General features: G+C 41.8%; 1 protein-coding gene across 1 annotated transcript in view; it reads left to right on the top strand.

The window, feature by feature from the left end:
- The window catches only part of LOC117736622 (netrin receptor UNC5C-like), a 169,893-nt gene that overhangs the window by 89,433 nt on the left and 62,207 nt on the right, over positions 1-18,253 (top strand). Inside the window, exons 3-4 of the mRNA XM_034542074.1 lie at positions 4,737-4,880; positions 14,665-14,768. Coding sequence (XP_034397965.1) covers positions 4,737-4,880; positions 14,665-14,768 — 248 coding nt within the window. The remainder of the gene's footprint in view (positions 1-4,736; positions 4,881-14,664; positions 14,769-18,253) is intronic.

Below are 18,253 nucleotides of genomic sequence, written 5' to 3'. Positions count from 1 at the left end.
AAACCTGCAGGTTCTCTTATTAATAATAATAATAATAGTTTTTATTTGTACTGGGCTTTAAAAGGTACTCAAGGCACTTTACAAGACAAACAGTAGAAGCAACAGCGAAAACAAGAAAGATGACAATAGTGAGAAACAAAATAAAAACTAGTATCACAGGCTAAATGCAGATTTAAATAAATGTTTTTTTTAAGTGGTGAGTGACGGAGAATGTCTGAGGTGATGGGGGAGAGAGTTCCAGAGGGAGGGGGCAGCAATGGAGAAGGAGGTCCGATGCTTGGACAGAGTAGGGGGGGTGAGGCGGATGCGAGTGTGTCGGTGCAGGAGGTCAGAAAGGTATGAGGGGGTCAGGGTGGTGAAGGGCTTTGTAGGTGAGGAGGAGAATCTTGAACTGGATTCTTTGCTGTATGGGGAGCCAGTGGAGGTTTTGAAGGACTGGGGTGATGTGATCTCTGGTGCGGGAGTGGGAGAGCAGACGAGCAGCTGAATTATGGATGTATTGTAGTGATTGATTCTGGTGGGTGTACAGGATGTACAGGATGCTGTTGCAGTGGTCCAGTCGAGAGGTGATGAAGACGAGGATGCGGCTGAAGAGGAGAGGGAGGGGCGGAGACAGGCGGTGTTTTTACAATGAAAGAAGGCGCTTTTTGTGATGTTCTGCTCAAATCATTGCATCACATTTAGTAAAAGGTAATTTCCTGCGAACATGTAGAGTATAACAAACTGCTATGCAAACCCACAGAGGTAGAACATTATTTGTATATCTCGACTCTGCAACCTGTTCAAATCTGGGTTTTTTCTGCATGTTCGCCATTTGTCAGATAAAACAGTCCAGACCTGACAAAGCACATTCGTCCACACTTGTACTTATCCTCCCCAGCTGACAAGTAAACTTTCTTATAAGAATTGACACTTTAGGACTAAGAGACATATTCAGGGAATGTGTGCAGATTTTTGATTGATAGAAATGTTTGTGACAGTATCCACTCGTCTTGATACTTGTCCTCCATTTTTCATCTACTTCTTCCCCCTCACCTCCCTCAGCTGACAGCAGTGGTTTTGTTGATGTGAAGCACTGTCATGCTACAGAGACCCACAATCCCACGCTTGTCTTCTCTTAAGTGAATGATATGAATGCTCTAAGCACTGCATCTAAACAAAATAAGACACTGAGTGATCTGGGACTGTTTAAGCCTCAGGTAATACAGTCGCTCTCTGCTCGGCAACACGAGCTTCGTGAGTTTACATTAGCAAACAATGGGAACAAGTGGGGCTTTACTGGTTTCAACAGCACAACTCCAGATCAAATGACATCTATCTTTATCTTTAGGGCTAGTCCCACTTTTGTGGCTGTTTGTTTGACATTTTTGTATTGACATGACTCTAAAAAAAACAAGGGAATCATGGAGGATGGAGTATGAATTTGTGAAAAGTTTTACATTTTTCTGGTTTGACTACTTTTAGTCCCCAGCTGACATGAAAACACAGATGACGCTGTAAATGTTAAATTTAACCATTTGATGGAGCTTTTTCATAAAAAACAATGTATATCTCCACAAGCATCAATATTGCATCAATAACTTCCAACACTACCTGTAATATTTTATCCCAAATACTTTATGTCAATGTTGTCCTGCATTGGTTTGTATTTTCCTTTTTTGGGGTGTTTGAGCATTGGATCTGACTCTGTCATCGACTCTTGCTATGCAAATGTATCGAATTTAACAAACGGTGTAAACTAAAATATTACACAGCTTTAAATAGACGTTATCTGCTTTCACAACCATACTTCCCCTTGTTTGAAGTCTTAGCGCATGCACACATCCCATTAGAAACCCAGTTACATGTATACATGGCCAAGAAATCAGGTTTTTCTCGCATAAAGTACTCATTTTTTTCTAATTCCTGAGCAAAATCCAGATGTTTAAACAATAGTTACTGATCACTGGTCAGGTGTCTGAAGCTGACAGTTGAAGGACTACCTCAGTGCACATCGACTCATTTGGCAGCTCCTTCATTCCTTTCCTCTACGCCAACAGTGTCAGATCGGTGTATCTTTTTGACGTTAGCCTCACTGAGACATTGAATCCATTTCATCATCACGGTCGTTGATTTCCCCCGCTGTAAAACAAACTCTCCCTGATCCACTCTACATATGTCCTCTTCTCGTTGTTTTCCTTCTTGTCTGTTTTCTCATATCCCTGCAACGCTCTGCGCTCTCTTGTGTCCTCTCACTAATATCTTCCCTTTTCAATACGTGCAATACCTTGCAACACACATCCCAGTTCCTCTTTGAGGTATAATGCTACACAGGCTTCATTCACCTTCTCAAAAAGTGACTCACCTCAACAATTAAAAACAGGCAGCAACTAAATACTCTTTGTGGTCACACGTGTAGGTATGAACTGTAAATACCGTCACTTGTTTGCATAATAGTGTTTATAATAGGGGGGAATGTCGTGGCGCATATGAGCTACACATGATCAACGACATTGCTCCAAGCACCAAGAGCTCAATGTAATAAAAGATTGAATACACTTTGAGTGCAAGAGCGAGGTGTAAAACTTGTCTTAGCTTAGACTGTATTCATGAAGGCTTGCTATAAGTGCAACACAAAGCTACTGTAAAAGTTATCTGGCACAGCTTCTCTCAGTCCTCTTCTGCAAGGCAAGCCAGCTGCAGTTCTTACCTGAGAATACCTGAGGTGTAGCCGCTGTTCTCCATGCTGCAGTACATTCTCCGATTTCTTATTTTCATATTTATGATGAGCAAAATTTGAATTTGATTGCTAATTGTCTCTATATTTTGTACAGGTTCTTAGCTTGGCTGCTTTAAAGTCTCTTTTTATTCAAATGCAAAGCATTTGATGTATTTTACTGCTCATACTTTTTGATCTTCATCTTAATATGCCATATGATCAGTGATGCAAATGCTTTAAAAATGTTAAATGTTTTCCATTTCATTTATCTTCAGCACTAAGTTGCACCTTAGCTCTTACTGTGTCCCCAAATCCTGTGTCCCGGGTACCGTCCTGCATGTTTTATTTTCATTTCTTTCAGTCCGTTTGCCATAACTCGCTTTCTGGCTCACTATAACCATTCACTTTAATTGCCTTACTTCCCTCATTACTTCGGCAGTAGAATGCCCCCTGTGTCCACCTTTAGCCGTTTTTGTTGTACTGTGGCTTTGGCTCATTGCCACTGCCTACTACTGGTCTCAGTTTTAGTCCTGGGTTGCTTGCTGGTTATAATTGCCACTTTAGCTGCCATTTTCTTAGCCTCTACCTCTCTTGCTGTGTCCCTTGCCCATTTTGTTTAAAGCTGTGAAGCCATAACAATCTCCCCTGTTTGCTAGTTTGCTCCAGTACTGATATTCACTATAGTTTGTTATACTGTCTTTGCTCTTTACCCTCATAGTTTTCTCCCCCTGATGAGCTATGATCTCTTGTTGTGCCAGCAAAACCTTCCGCTAGCTTTTTACTCTCTGCCTTACTTTCCTCTTTGCCCTCTGTGCCATCAATGTTATTCCAATTGCCATATCTTCAATTCACTTTTTTTTACTTTCCACCTCTTCTCTTTCCTCACTCAAAAGCCATGTCCCCCCATCTCCCAGCTAGCTACCACAAAGGCTTCGGTTGCCTTTCTTACTTTTTGCCCTCTTGGGCTTCTCTTTAATTCTCTTGCTGGCTATTAAGGGCCATTGGTCCGCCACAGTCCTGCTCACTGGATTTCGCTTTTTGCCTTCCCCTTTGTCTCTTTTGCCTTTAGCCTGGCATGCTTACTTTTACTGTCTCTCGATTTCTCTGGTGGCAGGAACTTACTGAGAGTCTTCATAAGTAATCGGCCCAAGTGAGATTTGTGGAGCCCCATAGAGATTCTTGCTTGAATCTTTGTAACACTGCTGAACCTGAAATAAACTGCCAAGATCTTTTTTTCATAGCATTTTGCCCGTCTGCTCCCCAGTCCCCACATACTTTTACCTAAACTCATTTTAATCTCCTTTCCCTTTTCCTCTCCGTTTCACATTGCATTGCCCTCTCCCACCTCTTATTTTGTTATCCTCTCTCTTCCTCTCACTGTGCCTCTATCATGTTATAATTCTCCATTACTTCTACCAGTCTACCATTTCACTCATTTTCTTCTCCTCTTTCTTCCTATTTTGTGAGCTTAACCCTCACTTTTTTATTTTCATCAGTCTCTCTTTAAATTATTCCTTTCATGCATTTCCACAATTTTCTCAATTTCTCTTTTCTCCCCTCCACCTGTGTTCTACCTGACCCTTTCCTATGTCGCCACCATTTTCAATCCCTTGCTCTTCATTTCCCATTTTTCTCTGCAGTCCTCTATCTGTGCTCCCTTGTAGTTGTATCAGTTGAGTGCAGCTATTCAAACACCAGAGAAAAGAGGGAATAGTTTACATTAAATCCAGACTGGCTCTACTCAGTAGAATGATCTAGCTTTGTAAACAAGCAGCATGTATTGTCTGAATATCCTTGGGTGATATTTTCTGTGCACCGCATTTGCTTTTGCTTCTGCTTCTGCTTCTTAAGCTAACATAAAAGCCACGTCCTCAGATTATAAGCTTAAATAGATGTTTGTTTTCTCTTGAGTATCAGTGGCTTGGTGAAAACAGGAACTTGTGACTCATTTCACTTTTCAGGCAATCTTCTCTAACTTTATTCGACATTTCTACTGATATCGCAAGTGATATAATAGTGCTTTTGGTTTCTTCTGCAGGTCTGGTCGTAAGAGAAGCCAGTATAGAAATTACACGGCAGCAGGTCGAGGAGCTGTTTGGTCCTGAAGATTACTGGTGTCAGTGCGTGGCCTGGAGCTCAGCTGGAACCACCAAAAGCCGGAAGGCACACGTCCGCATTGCATGTGAGTACAGTACTGTAAGCATGCATGTGAGGTTTAAAGACAAATACGTTTGTACCGGCGAAGATTAACTTCTACATGACATATGCATAAATGCAAATCTGTTTTTTCCTTCCCAAAAATGAAAAGATATAAACACACAAACAGACAATCGTATAGATGTAAATATAGAGAGATAATTACAGATCTTATTGATTGGAATTGCTGACAAAATAAGACCATGTGTGTTATTTTTTTGATGTGCACATTACTGCCATGAGGTAAACATTTACTTGTGGTTGAGGAGAACCTTTGAAATTGTTTTGACACCGAATCCTAGATGGTGGGGAACTTTTCCAAGCAGAGACTTAGCTCTATAACTTCACCATCAGTAGCTTCCTGTTATAGTCTGGTGAAGAATTTAATTCGACAACTGGGACTCTGACTAGAAGGTCACCAAGAGAACACAGGCCGGACTAGACCCAGGCAACCTCAATAGCAGACTAACACTGCATACACAGTGATCACATCGGGAAATCATTTTTGGATTGTTGGACCTAAACAACACTCCAGGGACAAAGAAAAGGTTGCAATTTGTTGTGAGTGATCGTCAAGTGACGGTTTTGCGGCAACTGTGTGGCAAGGGAGTTGATATGTTTGATAGAAATCACCAAAGAAAACTTGTTTGTTTTCACTCAATCTCAGCCTCATATAACAGAATGGATTGTCCCGTCAAAGCTCCTTTCACTGGCCTGAGAATTGAACCCCACAGCAGTAGTTTTCCAAGCGTCAATGCTCTGGTCCATTCAGCCATATAAGACAACTGGGACTCATCTTGAGTGCTCAGATTATAGAAGGGTCAAGCAGAAAAGAAATACCAAAACAAAATCGACCCCACCTCCCTGGCTTGCACTGACAGTGGCGCTCTGCTTGGCTGAACACTCAAAAGGACAACTGGGGGCCTTCGAGTCCATTCAGCACTCAACAAACTGCACACATCCCCATATTTAGTACTTTAACAGGATCGTTCTAACAGACACACAACCTGGAAATCTTGTTTTCCCAGGTTGGTCTTATTCATACTGCAGAAGGAAATCCATCATGTTGACTCTTGGTTTTCAGTCAGGCTATTTTATTTGGCGTTAATATTTCACATTTTTACTTCTTTTTTTTTGGACGCTTCATTTCTTTATGTACGTTCTGACTTACAGACATAGTTATTTATTTTACTTATTTGCATTTTGAAGGACGCTTTTGGTATTCAATCTACGTAAAAGACTGAAGAAATTAATAAAGTAAATATGTAATTGTAAAGATAAATTCACATTTTATACATTACAATTTCACATCACAAACGACATAGTGCATAATAATACAATGCATATTGACCGTTGTGTGTACCTCAAAAACGTGTTTCTCAGTTAGACCATTTTAATTTAGAACAGACCCTCACGACTCTCTTCATTGCTTCGGTATGTGAGGATGTTTTTCTGTCAGCAGAGAGCGAGTGACACAGTCAGAAATATCCTTCTAAGCTCCGCTAATAACATTCGGCAATGGAATGGGCGCTCCTCCGGGTGCAATGAAAGCTGTGTAATGTGCTGTTTTTGGCTTACGTCGGGGCTGATGCACACTGAGCGACAGATGCAGGCAAGCGTACGTATACAGGCTTCTGAGTTTCTCTGAGGGAAACACGTGAATGTTGACAACAGCAGCACAGATATGTGTACATACTCAGCAGTTAAGCCCACATTGTTCACTGGCTTACCTTTTCAAAAAGGTATAGCTGATGTATGAATGTATGGCTGGGTGTGTGCATGTGTGCGTGTGTGCGTGTGTGTGCGTGCCTCGGCCTAATGTATTCATACATTATTAACACAATGAATGGTTCTATAAGGCACAATAACATTGAGATACAATTTATTTACACATTTACATCTTCTTTATCTCATTGTGACTGTTCAAGGGCTGCCCAGTATTCAAATTCCAGTGGTACACACTAAATCGTAAATCTTCTTCATTGAATAGCAGAAAATGGTCCGTGCTGTATCAGTAAACTAGCATGAAACCTATATATCAATCAACTCTCAACATTCTTCACACAGGGTAGACAGTTTTTAACACGTGTAAGACCTCTGTTGGAGGATAGGTGGAGGGATGGTGATGGAGGATGCCTTTAGGAAGACTTGAAGGGCCAATAGATATCAGAGGGGAGATGGATGATACTCTCTCTTTGACTATATGCTCTCTCTTTTTCTCATTGGTGCCTCTCATTCCTTCCTTTTTTCTGTGGTGTGTATTTTCCTTCTGACTTTGTCTGCCCCTTCGTCCTTCACTTTCTCTCTTTGTATTATAACAGTGATTTCTCCCTTAACCAGATCTGATTACACTCAGCCCCCTCTTGTGATAACCTTTTACTTCAAATCGACCCAACCTCCTGACCTACCCTGCTTTCGGCTCCTATTTGGATCTACTGTTGTGATTAAAATGCTTCCTGGCAGCTAGAGCTTGCTGAGCAAAGTGTCTTTTTTTTTTTTTTCTTTAACCGCACCATGTTATAGCAATTCAGCATTTCTCTACCACATTCCCATCTCCTCTTCACACTTATTTCCTTATTTCCCCTCTCCTATTGTCTTTTTGTTTTTTTCTGGCTTTGCTCATCATGTGGTTATTGTTTTGTTCTCTAACTTGTGCACCCTTTTCTTTTTGGCTCTATCGTTTCATCTTCAGGCTGGTTTAATAACTGCAGAATTAGCACTTCAAGGCATTATGTGAATACACAGTTTGTAGCTGGATAATGGCAATCAGTGTTGTGGCTGTAAACCTGTCAAACACATAATCAAAGATATTAAATCTCTGAGTGATTAGTTGGTCTTTTGGAGCAGGGCCCTTCAGCTGAGTGAAGAGTGAGCGCAGGCAGGCTAATTCAAGTTTATAAAGCAGGTGAGATGAACACACACACACACGGACACTCAGTTATGCACAGCATTGCAGGTATGCATATAAGGGTAAGCAAAACAGACACTAACAGTTCATACACACAAATGGGCATGCAGAGCCAGTCATGCTCTTTGCCCTGCAGCTCTCAGGTTGAGTCTTTCTCCTTCAACGGATTAGCAATATGTCAAGGTCTCACACACACACACACACACACACACACACACATGCACACACACACACACATGCACACACACACAAATGTGCACAGACACACACACATGCACACACACACACACACACATGCACACACACACACACACAAACACCTAGAGACACACACATTTCAAATTATGGCAATTTGTTCTGCCACCTTCCACTGAGACATGTGTGTGCATAGCAATCAGGAGTCCAGACACTCGGGGAGACGGAAACCCAGGCACTCATTGTGTCAACTGGAAAATGTCTGTTAGTGAATTTCTTCTGTTTTGTTTTTGATGCAAATGTCACAGCTGCATGAATGTAGATTTCCCTTCAATCATGGATGCATTAGACCAAGGAAAACAAGACTCAACAGGGATTTATTGTGTTCGATTTTAAGCATTGATTAAAACCAAACTCTTCTTCACTCATTTAGGATTAAACTTGCATGTTTGATTACAACCTAATAAGCATTCAGTTGTAACCCAGCAACAGGAAACAATTGCAGTATGTTGGCCAAAATGTCTGCTATGACACAGAAACCAAACGTCTCATTGACATTTGGCCGTGGTTTCTTTTGCATCAAATGGCATGCTTCACCGTTTCAGAAATGCACATTCAAATCAGAACTGATTTGCCAAAAGAACCAGGATGTTTCTCCCTTCACACTTTCCCCGACACTTTTGCAAACCCTATAGGTGGAAAACCATCAGTGTTTTTCTCCGGATGACATCATCAAGAGAGTTTTTGAGCGAGATCTCATAATGCTCACAAACACTGAATAAACATTTTCATAGTGCGTGTGTGTGGAAGTGTGGTTATGATATCTCACCACTGAGCTTTTTCCCAGATGTCAAGGACTGCTACAGCATACTCCTAAGTGTTAAAGCGGTAAGCCAGACTAAGGGTTGATTTAACGACACCAAGCCTGGTGAACTATAGGGTTGCAAAGGCGACTCCCTAACAGTTCAATGTGCAAGTCTGCAGGTCAAGGGTTTGAACAAAAAAAGAAAGGAACTGAATTCAATAGTTTTTAAGCAGTAAGTACATAGGCAGATTCAAGCAGCGCATCGCCAGAGTTATGATACTCAAAGAAGGCTGAAATATATTTTCAGATGAAACATATTTTCCTCAATTCATAAATGTCTGCTTTGCTTTTGCTGCAGCATAAATTCCTTTTCATGTCAATGTCACGTTGGCATTGTATTGACCCTCCCAACTTTCAGTCAAAAGGCAAGAGCGGTCCGCCGTGACACGATCTACACTCACAGCATTTCCTTGACTTTTTCATTTAAATATTTCCACGTCATTTGTTTTCACCGAGGATCGCAAGTGAACAGTTACCTTCGCTTCACTTGTTGTGCTTCAGAGCACCAGTGCCATGTCAGCAAATAGAGTTGTGTACTTGTTCAGAACTTGACTGCGGATGGAAATACCTCGTCTGATGTCTCGGGCTGATCACAGGTTGGGAAGTGTTGAAATAACAGGGTGGAAAGTTCTGTGAGGAAAGTGGAAAGAGACTATCTAAAGTCACTTAGAGAAAATGACTCCCTATATAACCACTCTGAAGATGACTGACACTCACACTCCACAGAATACCTTCAGTTCGTCGTTTTCTTATTTACTTAATATTTTGTTTATTTGAAGACATATGTATGAGTGGTCAAAGATTGAGGCGGTACCCGACTATAAACTGCTCCAGCTCTTACCAAGTACTAAATGCTTGATGAATTCAGGACATATTGTCATGAAAAAAACGTCCATGATTTTGCATTAAATTATCCATATCAATAATATATATTATAACAGCCTTTTAGATGAACACACCATTGATGGTTATCAAGCTTAACATTATTTGCATCACATAGTAAAGTATTCAGCTACTTTTGAGCATTTCATGATTCTCAAGAAGGAAGCAATGCATATTCCTCTCATTATTATAGCTACAGCATAAACTCCTTCATTGTTTCACTTTAACTTTAATACACATTTTTTCAAGTTACAATTCTTTTATCCTAATGTTTATTAAATATAACCTTGTGTGCCCTATTGCTTACATTCCATTGCGTGCCATGGTGTGGGAAATTGGATGTCCAAAGGATCCTCCCTGTGACTTAAGGGGAGTACTTTGCTCGCTTTTTTTTCTTCCCAAGAATCTCACATTGCTCTTTATTGCTTGAGCAGCTCCACCAGGGGAAACCGTTATGATTTGGCACGGGTTGCATGCAGGCAGAGGCACCCATTTTGGATAATTGCTCTGAAATATGCTTGTGTAGAGGTGCCTGCGGCAACAAACTCACCACAAACATAATAACAGTTTTAGTTTAGCAGTGGAAGAAGTTTTCGAGGGAGAAAGAAGAAAGGATGAGGAGAGAGAGGGGGGGGGGGGATGAGGCTGAGAGAGAGGAAAAAGAGGAGTTTGTGCAAGAAAGGTCATCTTCTGAATAGATGCTTACACTGCTTTATTGTGTACGCAGCATATAACAGGGTTCACACTGAAGAACACTCGATAAGGTTGCCGTCTGTATTTTTCAACCCCATTGTGGTTCTAAGTTGTGCGGCGCATTTATCTTTGCTTTTTTTATATTTATGAAGCTCGGTAGCTTCTGGAAGTGAAGTGAGGTCAGTGAATTGATAGGACACAGCTGTCCTTCCTCCCCTGTGAACACATTTCCCTTGGGCACACATTTGCACACATGCACAGAAACACACACCTTCCATTGAGGTGAATTCGTGGTCCCCTGGTGGCGTGGACACAATGTCACATTCCCTCATTCTCTAAAACATGCACACGATTGCTACCAAACATGGCAAAAAGTTGTGTGTGAGTGTGTGTGTGTGGGTGTGTGTGTGTTGTCTGTTCATCCCTTGAGCGGTTTTCGTTAATCTCCTTTAATTTCATTCTCAATCTTTATGGAAATCAACTCTCACAACCAGCTCCTCATTTCTCCATCTCCCTTACTAATTAAGACCAGGAAATTGTTCCTGGAATTGGCCGGCGTGAGAGAAGCGTGTCTTACCCCTCAATCACTTCCTCATTCTCCGCTGTTGTTGTTGGTTCTCTTGGTGCGAGTCTGTGTTTGTGGTTGTTCTGTGTCGTGCCTGCTTGTTAGTCTCCATCTCCGGTGTGTATTGTGCTCACTGTGACAGTATCTCACCGTCTCCGTCGCTCTCTCTTTGTCTTTCAGTATCAGTCGGTGTGAGCGTGACGTTGTGTGGGAAGCCATGTGGTGGATTTATGGCTAAAGCTTTGGGTGATTACTCCCATAATGAACCATCATGCTCTGTTCAGACTGTCATCCCCCGCAGGGATTGACTGTATTATGAAGTTATCATTCAGCCTCAGCAATACTCTGTGTCCTCACTTAACTTAACCAAGAGAGCTCTCCACACGAAATCTGATAATGATAAGATTTATATGTATGAACTGAAACCTTGTTACTCAGATGGGAAGTTGTTCTGGACAATTTGTGAAATCTTAGGTGCGTATCTCTCCAAAGCCGTGTTCTCACATACAGATTCATATTTCATTTTAACTCGAGTATGAATATTTGAAAAATTTAGAAATGAACTACTTTTTTTATGCCTCACTTGTCCTCATATTTCCACATCTCTTTGTATCGCCTCACACAGAAAGACATTGCTAGCATAGTACATATTATTATATGTATTACATTTCTGTAAGTTAGAAGTACAGAGGCCATCTAATTCTGGATATTAGTAATGTTGCATGTATGAACTTACATGATGAACTTCTTGTCATAGAGCCTGACAAACGTTTGCACTCTTCATTTCACAGCCTAAACGCTCAGTGACAGAGTGACTTGTCTTACTATATAAAACGGATATTTCTCCTCAGAGGTTTCTGCGCAAAATGATAATCAACTTAATTTAAATCCCAACATTCAAATAGCTAATTTTGCAGCTTGAGTTAAAGTGGAGTGACAAACGTTAACTCTCAATGTGAGTACATCACACGCTACCAGCGCTTGGTAATTCTTCTATTCACCACAGTCCCTTTTGCTACCCCAGTATTTGAGAGTGATTTATGATTAAACATTAAAACTGTTAAAAGCAACTCAATATGAACCTTCAAAGTATGTGTACATATTGTAAAAGCCCTCTCAGGCAAATTTGTAATGTTGGGCTGAACAAAATAAACTGAATAAAACTGAATTGAAAGTTCTTACACTTTGGTAAGCTCAGACACATTTGATCTCTCCCCTTGTCTTTGTGGGATTGGGACCAAGATTGATGGCCGGGAGGTTTTTATGGATTGCTGGTTGGTTTTGAGAGTGATGAGACAGATACATAGAAATGTTAGACGGTGGAAACACTGACATGAGCTGGTGGTTTGATATGGAGGTGGTGGCCATGAACAAGTATTTAGGAAAAGAGACCAAACAGGTGGTTTTCGTATTAAAAAAGAGTGAGGTGGTCCTGCTGTGTGCTGTCAACCTCTCCTTCCTCACTCCTCTGGTGCTCTGCCTCTCATCTTTCAACCCCCCCCCCCCCCCCCACCTGCTGAGAGCCACTGTGAGGTGACTGTCCTGATGAAATACCCAGAGAGGGACTGTGAGTCAACCAGTTCAGCTTTAAAGAAATGTTCTATCTAGTGTGTGTTTGTGTCTGTGTGTGTCCACAAATGGTGTACCACAGCTGATGGATAAGGTGATTAAGGGTACACCTGGGAACCAGGAGAGTAAAAGGACAAAAGGATAACACACACACACACACACACACACACACGCACACACGCTGTGTGTTTTACCGCATGGTTTCAAAAACTAAAGGAAAGAGGAGAGAGAGAGAGAGGATGTTTCTTCCACAGCTGCCGCCATCCCTTACAAACTAACAAGGTGACTCAAACTCTTCAAAGTGAAAGTGTGTACTTACTGGTGATTCTGCCATATCAACACACCTCTGGATAGCTCACAGAGTTTCTGCCGATACAGTATGTAGCCAATGTAATCATCCTTACTTTCTGACATTCATTCAATGCGAAACTTCATCATCCAGTTACACATTTTGCTCTCCCATACATTTACACACATGTCAAATACTCATGTCCATGTGTGCACAAATCAATATGCGTACACATTTGAATGGATAAGAAGCTTTGCAGATCTTTTTATCCAGATCATGTAGAGTCCGATCATAAATAAGATCATAAACCTTTGAGTTGCACCCAGACACTTGAATGAAAAAAACTCCATCCCCTGCATATGGTCTCATTTAGAAATCCATCACACCATCGGATCAGCATCCTCAATAAAGTCACCTGCCACCCTCTGAGGTTACCGTTTGTTTTACAGCCGTTTGTATTGTAACGTGTGTTAAGCTCAGCTGCCATTATGGGGATGCATTCAGCATGCTGCATACAGCATACAGCGGCCCACAGGTGAACAGAAGAGTGAAAGACACAGCTCAGAGTGAATGGCATTACAGCGTCAGGCGAAGTTCATAAAGTAGCCGGAAAGAGTTGCAGGAGCAAGACAAGAGGACTCAGCATAAGAAGTTTCCCCTTTTGAACTCTCACAATGAACAAAATACACTCTTTTGTGTACAAGTGTGGTCTCAAAGAAAAATGTATTTAGAATAAAGATCCGTGAAACAAAACTGTCCATCCGTCCAACCATTTATCCATCCACCCACAAGATTATTTTTTTGTCTGTGTTTTCACTCGCGTCCTTCAACGCCTTCACTACATCCTCCTTTCTTTTGTCTCTCTTTCGGTCTTATTTAAATGCATGGTTCATTGTCCTAAAGTCTGCTGTTGTGAGCATTTCTCCCCTCCGAAATGAAAACAGCTGAGCCCTCTCTGAAACGTTCTGTTGAAGAAATGGCAGCGCATTCCACGCTGCTTTGTAATGCTGTCATTTATCACAGCATGTGGACCATTAGTGTGAATCATGTATTGTCTTTGGCCTGCTTGAGATCCCCACACTCCAGCATGTCTATATGGAATGACAGCAGGCTTAAAATATGGTGCGTAGTGATTGGGGGGTGATCATGCAACAAAGCAGCCTGTGTTTAGTCTGTGAAGCAGCTAAAGAACTTAAAGCATGATCAGCTTTGTGTGTGTGTGTGTGTGTGTGTGTGTGTATGTAAAACTGTTTTAAATAGTCTTCACCTGCAAACGTTGTGTATCTGTGAGTGTGTGTCCGTGTGCGAGTGTGCGTGTGCACCGCTGTGAGCATTAGTTGCCTCTAAGAATATACAGCTAAGTGTTTTTCCTTGTTGTGTACATTTAGAAAGTGACAGGAGAGTGGGAGATGTCAACATATGCATGGCTGACTTCAACCACCAGCTCCATAATTACTGTGTCATTGTTGCCGTGGAAAATTATGTAATGAACCCGCTTTACGATGACAAGGCAGCGTCTCCTAAATGGGCTCACAGGATGCCTCTGCAAAATGGCCTCCCACACAAGTCCGCTTTCCATTGGGGATTTTTGTTTTGATCGGAGTGCTGACCTGTGAGCTTTTACACTGGCTGCTTAAGCTAAATGTTCACTACTGTATCATAACCATAACACTTACAGTAACTTAAATCAATATGTTATCCAGTATCATTATGCAGCAATCCAGACATCGTCTCTCTGGCTCGCCTATTCCCCGGTCCTGCAGCAGTCAATAAGTTGCCTGTCTCTCTTTGTCTCTTTTCCCAGACCTGAAGAAGTCATTCGAACAGGAACCTCTGGGAAAGGAAGTATCTCTGGAACAGGAAGTGCTGTTACAGTGTCGCCCTCCGGAGGGCATACCATCTGCTGAGGTATGTGTTATTAACCTCCATTTGAGGTGAATGTGAAGCAGGACGTCTGATTAAGAGACATGATTTATAGAAAAGAAAGAAAGAGAGAGAGTGAGAGGGGAGATGTCAACATGAAGACAACAGAGGGTTTGAAAAGATGTAAAAAAAAAAAAAAAAAAAGTCATTGAATCATCTACCTGTGAATGACGGACAGCAGAATAGTGATGGGGTGCATGCACTCTTTCACAGTCAGTGGTTGAAGGGTGTGCTGTATAAAAATGTATGTTCACCCTTTTGCGTAGCCTTTTTAAATTTGGTCTGAACTGCTCAGACTTATTCTTTCAAAATCTAAATGACAACAACTGTTAATACCCATTCCAACATGGAATAGTCCTCAATGTCCATTTGGTAACTCTGCAACTGAGACAAACAATGACATAATCACAGGAGAACTAAATACATTTCGCATTTGTCTTGTTTTTAAACCGTCCTACGACATGTTTTCAGAACTATAAGGAATTGTATCACATTGCATTTATCATGCTGGAAAGTCAGGGGAGCAGCCCGCATCTTGTTTTGAGTGACAGTTGCTTGAAAGCTCTGCTGCAACGAGGTAACACTCATCCGAAGTTTAAACTTAGACTTAAATATCCCCAGAGAGCCAATTTGAGTTGCAGCACAACTATCTCAGAGTGAGGAATTCAGGCTAAACCTCTTTAGTCTCTCTTACCATACCTGAGCTTTGCAGGAAATAATGAGGATAATTAACGGAGGTGGATTGCCTGCTTTTCTTCAAAAGGACTGGGAAGTACTATCAAGCATTGTTTCATTAGCTCGGATGCACATATTGGTGAAAAGTGAACAGAAGTGAATAAACTTCCAGTAAAGGGGAAAACGGTTAAGTTCCCTTTGGGGGGAAGTTACGCTCGGGGCCTACTCAAATCACTCCATCATTATTTTAGTCATTTAAGATGGTTCCTTTTGCAACACTTTGAAAAGCAAAGCCGACTTCATGAGGTCAGAGGTTTCCATCAATGCTAGTGATTAGAACAGGTGTGGATTTCAAGTGTATACACGTGAACACAAGTGTGGTTAACACACACACACACACACACACTACTTCACAACACTACCCTCCTCAATGTAAGAGATCGTCGTGTATCTGCCGCTGCTACATTGTCAGCACATCGACATTTGATTCACTCATTGGACGTGTCATGCAGTGAACATCCACTTTGGGGAAGCCACACGTGTCACTTCTACTCCCAGAGGGCCTTAACTACAGTGAAGAACCTCATTCGCAATTCAGATTGTTTTTTAGTTTCCTGGTTGCATCTGGCTGCGTTCCCCTCCTGAATGGATAAAAAGACATCATTTCATTTAGTTGGTCGCTGGGGAAGAGCAGCGCGGCACTTGGAGAGGGGCTGCGCTGCCGGATAAGGAGTCTTTGAATCAGGTTGTCGCTCCTCAGGGTTTGATGGTCGTTTTCAATTGAGTCTAAGTACACAGCTCCCCAGAGAGAGGGGGTGAGTGTGACGGGGGGAGGGGGGGACAGAGAGGGGGGAGGGGAGGCACTCAGACCGACTGCTGTACAACGTGAGGGAGAGTGTGTCGGGGGAAAGGTGGGGCAGAAAAATAATTGCACAGTAGATTTGGAATAACGGAGTGATCTTTTCCTGTCCTTACACTTGTAATCTGGGAGGTTAATCAAGCATTATACTGTAACTACATTGGTCATATTGCAACATTCGTTTAAACAGGAAAAGCCGTAATGACTTGGAGGCTGTTTTTCACTCATTTGGTCTCCCTTTCTGACACACAACCACATTCACACTCACAACTCATGCTCCTTCCTCTTGAGACAGATCTCAAAGCCAATGACTAATTACTACTACTGCCTCATCTGCTTTCTTTATTTTTGACACCTGTTTAAACACAATACACACACACACGCACACACACACACACACACACACACTTATACACACAACACTGAGAGCTATTTTTCTAGTGTGTTCAATTTGCTACCTTTTCCATTACTTTCTCCTGTCATAATATGATCTCAGGGCAAATGGATTGGTCTGTCTCCCCTGCAGTACATCTATGTCCAGGCTGATTAGAAGGATTTAAGTTTAAAACCTGCTGATGACCTCAGGTTGTAGCTCTGACTTTCTTTTTTGTTCTTCTTTTTTTTATCTCTTCTGACTTTCTATTCCTCTTTGCTCTTATCCTCTCCACTCTCTTTGTCATTCTCGATTACTATTTCCTTAACCTCCTTCCTCTATTTCCTTTTTCTCTAACTCGCTCCTCGACACACACACACACACACACGCACAGACTTACATACACACACATGCACACGCACGTGCAGGGACAACCATCTTTTCTTTATTTGATTGACAGCTCTGGTGTCCTGTGACCTCTCTAAAAATGTTCTAATATTAGCGGGTGTGGTTGCCTTGTCAACCAGTTGACGACTGTTGTAAAGTTGTCAATGTGATGGGGTTGGTGCCCTGATACGTGATACACCCATCGTAATACCCAGCTGGCATCACGTGGCTGTCAACATGCCACACCAAAGCATTGACTCCTTAAATATACCCACGCACACACACACACACACACACACACACACGCGCATTAAAGCATGACAAGAGGTACACTAAGGGACAGATTAACCGGGGATCATTTTAACTGCTGCACAACTGTTAGCCTTGAGAGGTCAGGGTCAAACCAATCCAAGATTGCAAAGAAAATAAATGACTACACACCAACCGATGCAGCATCATTTCCTTTTCACTTTCCTCTGACAGTACCGCTCTTGTCATCAGTAAGTCTCCTCTGTGTTTTTTGTCCTCCTCTCTCTTTCAATCTAAGGTTCCTGAGAGACACAATTTCAGGCATTGTGAAATTCTTGAGAAACATCTAAATCTCTTTAGACTGTGATAGAAAGCCTTTAAAAGCTGATGGAAAGCTATTGGATCCAGCAGGCAGGGTTCAGCAGTTCAACAGCTTTATGGACACAGAGGGTGAAGTCAGACAATGTGCAGCACAATGTTCACTTTCGATGAAAAGTTTGTCATTCTTTTAAATATTCATCCATAACTTTTCTGGTTCAAGGTCATCCAAACTTTGTTCTTAAAAATCTCCACTGAAACCAAGCAGCACTGTAAAGTTTTGATCCGAGAAAGAGTCAACGTACTTATTTTTCCCACAAATATTGTGAGGTTTATTAGCACACTGATGCTGCAAAAGTATGCAGCAGCCTGACAGCAAGAATACATTTTTTATCTTGAGTGACCCCACAGGCCGGGCAAAGCCAGTAGACTCCACATAGCAGGTGGGGTTATGTATTTGTGTGTGTGTGTGTGTGTGTGTGTGTGTGTATAAGTGTATATGTGCATATGTGCATATTTGTGTGTGTGTGTGCCTGTCTGTGTCTGTCTCTGCATGTGAGTGATTACCCCAGCTGCAGTGAAATAAACACATCAGTGTGTGGTGACAGG

This window comes from Cyclopterus lumpus, chromosome 9 (genome assembly GCF_009769545.1).
Source record: "Cyclopterus lumpus isolate fCycLum1 chromosome 9, fCycLum1.pri, whole genome shotgun sequence".
Taxonomy (NCBI): Eukaryota; Metazoa; Chordata; class Actinopteri; order Perciformes; family Cyclopteridae; genus Cyclopterus; species Cyclopterus lumpus.
This window is presented reverse-complemented; position numbering and strand designations above follow the sequence as displayed.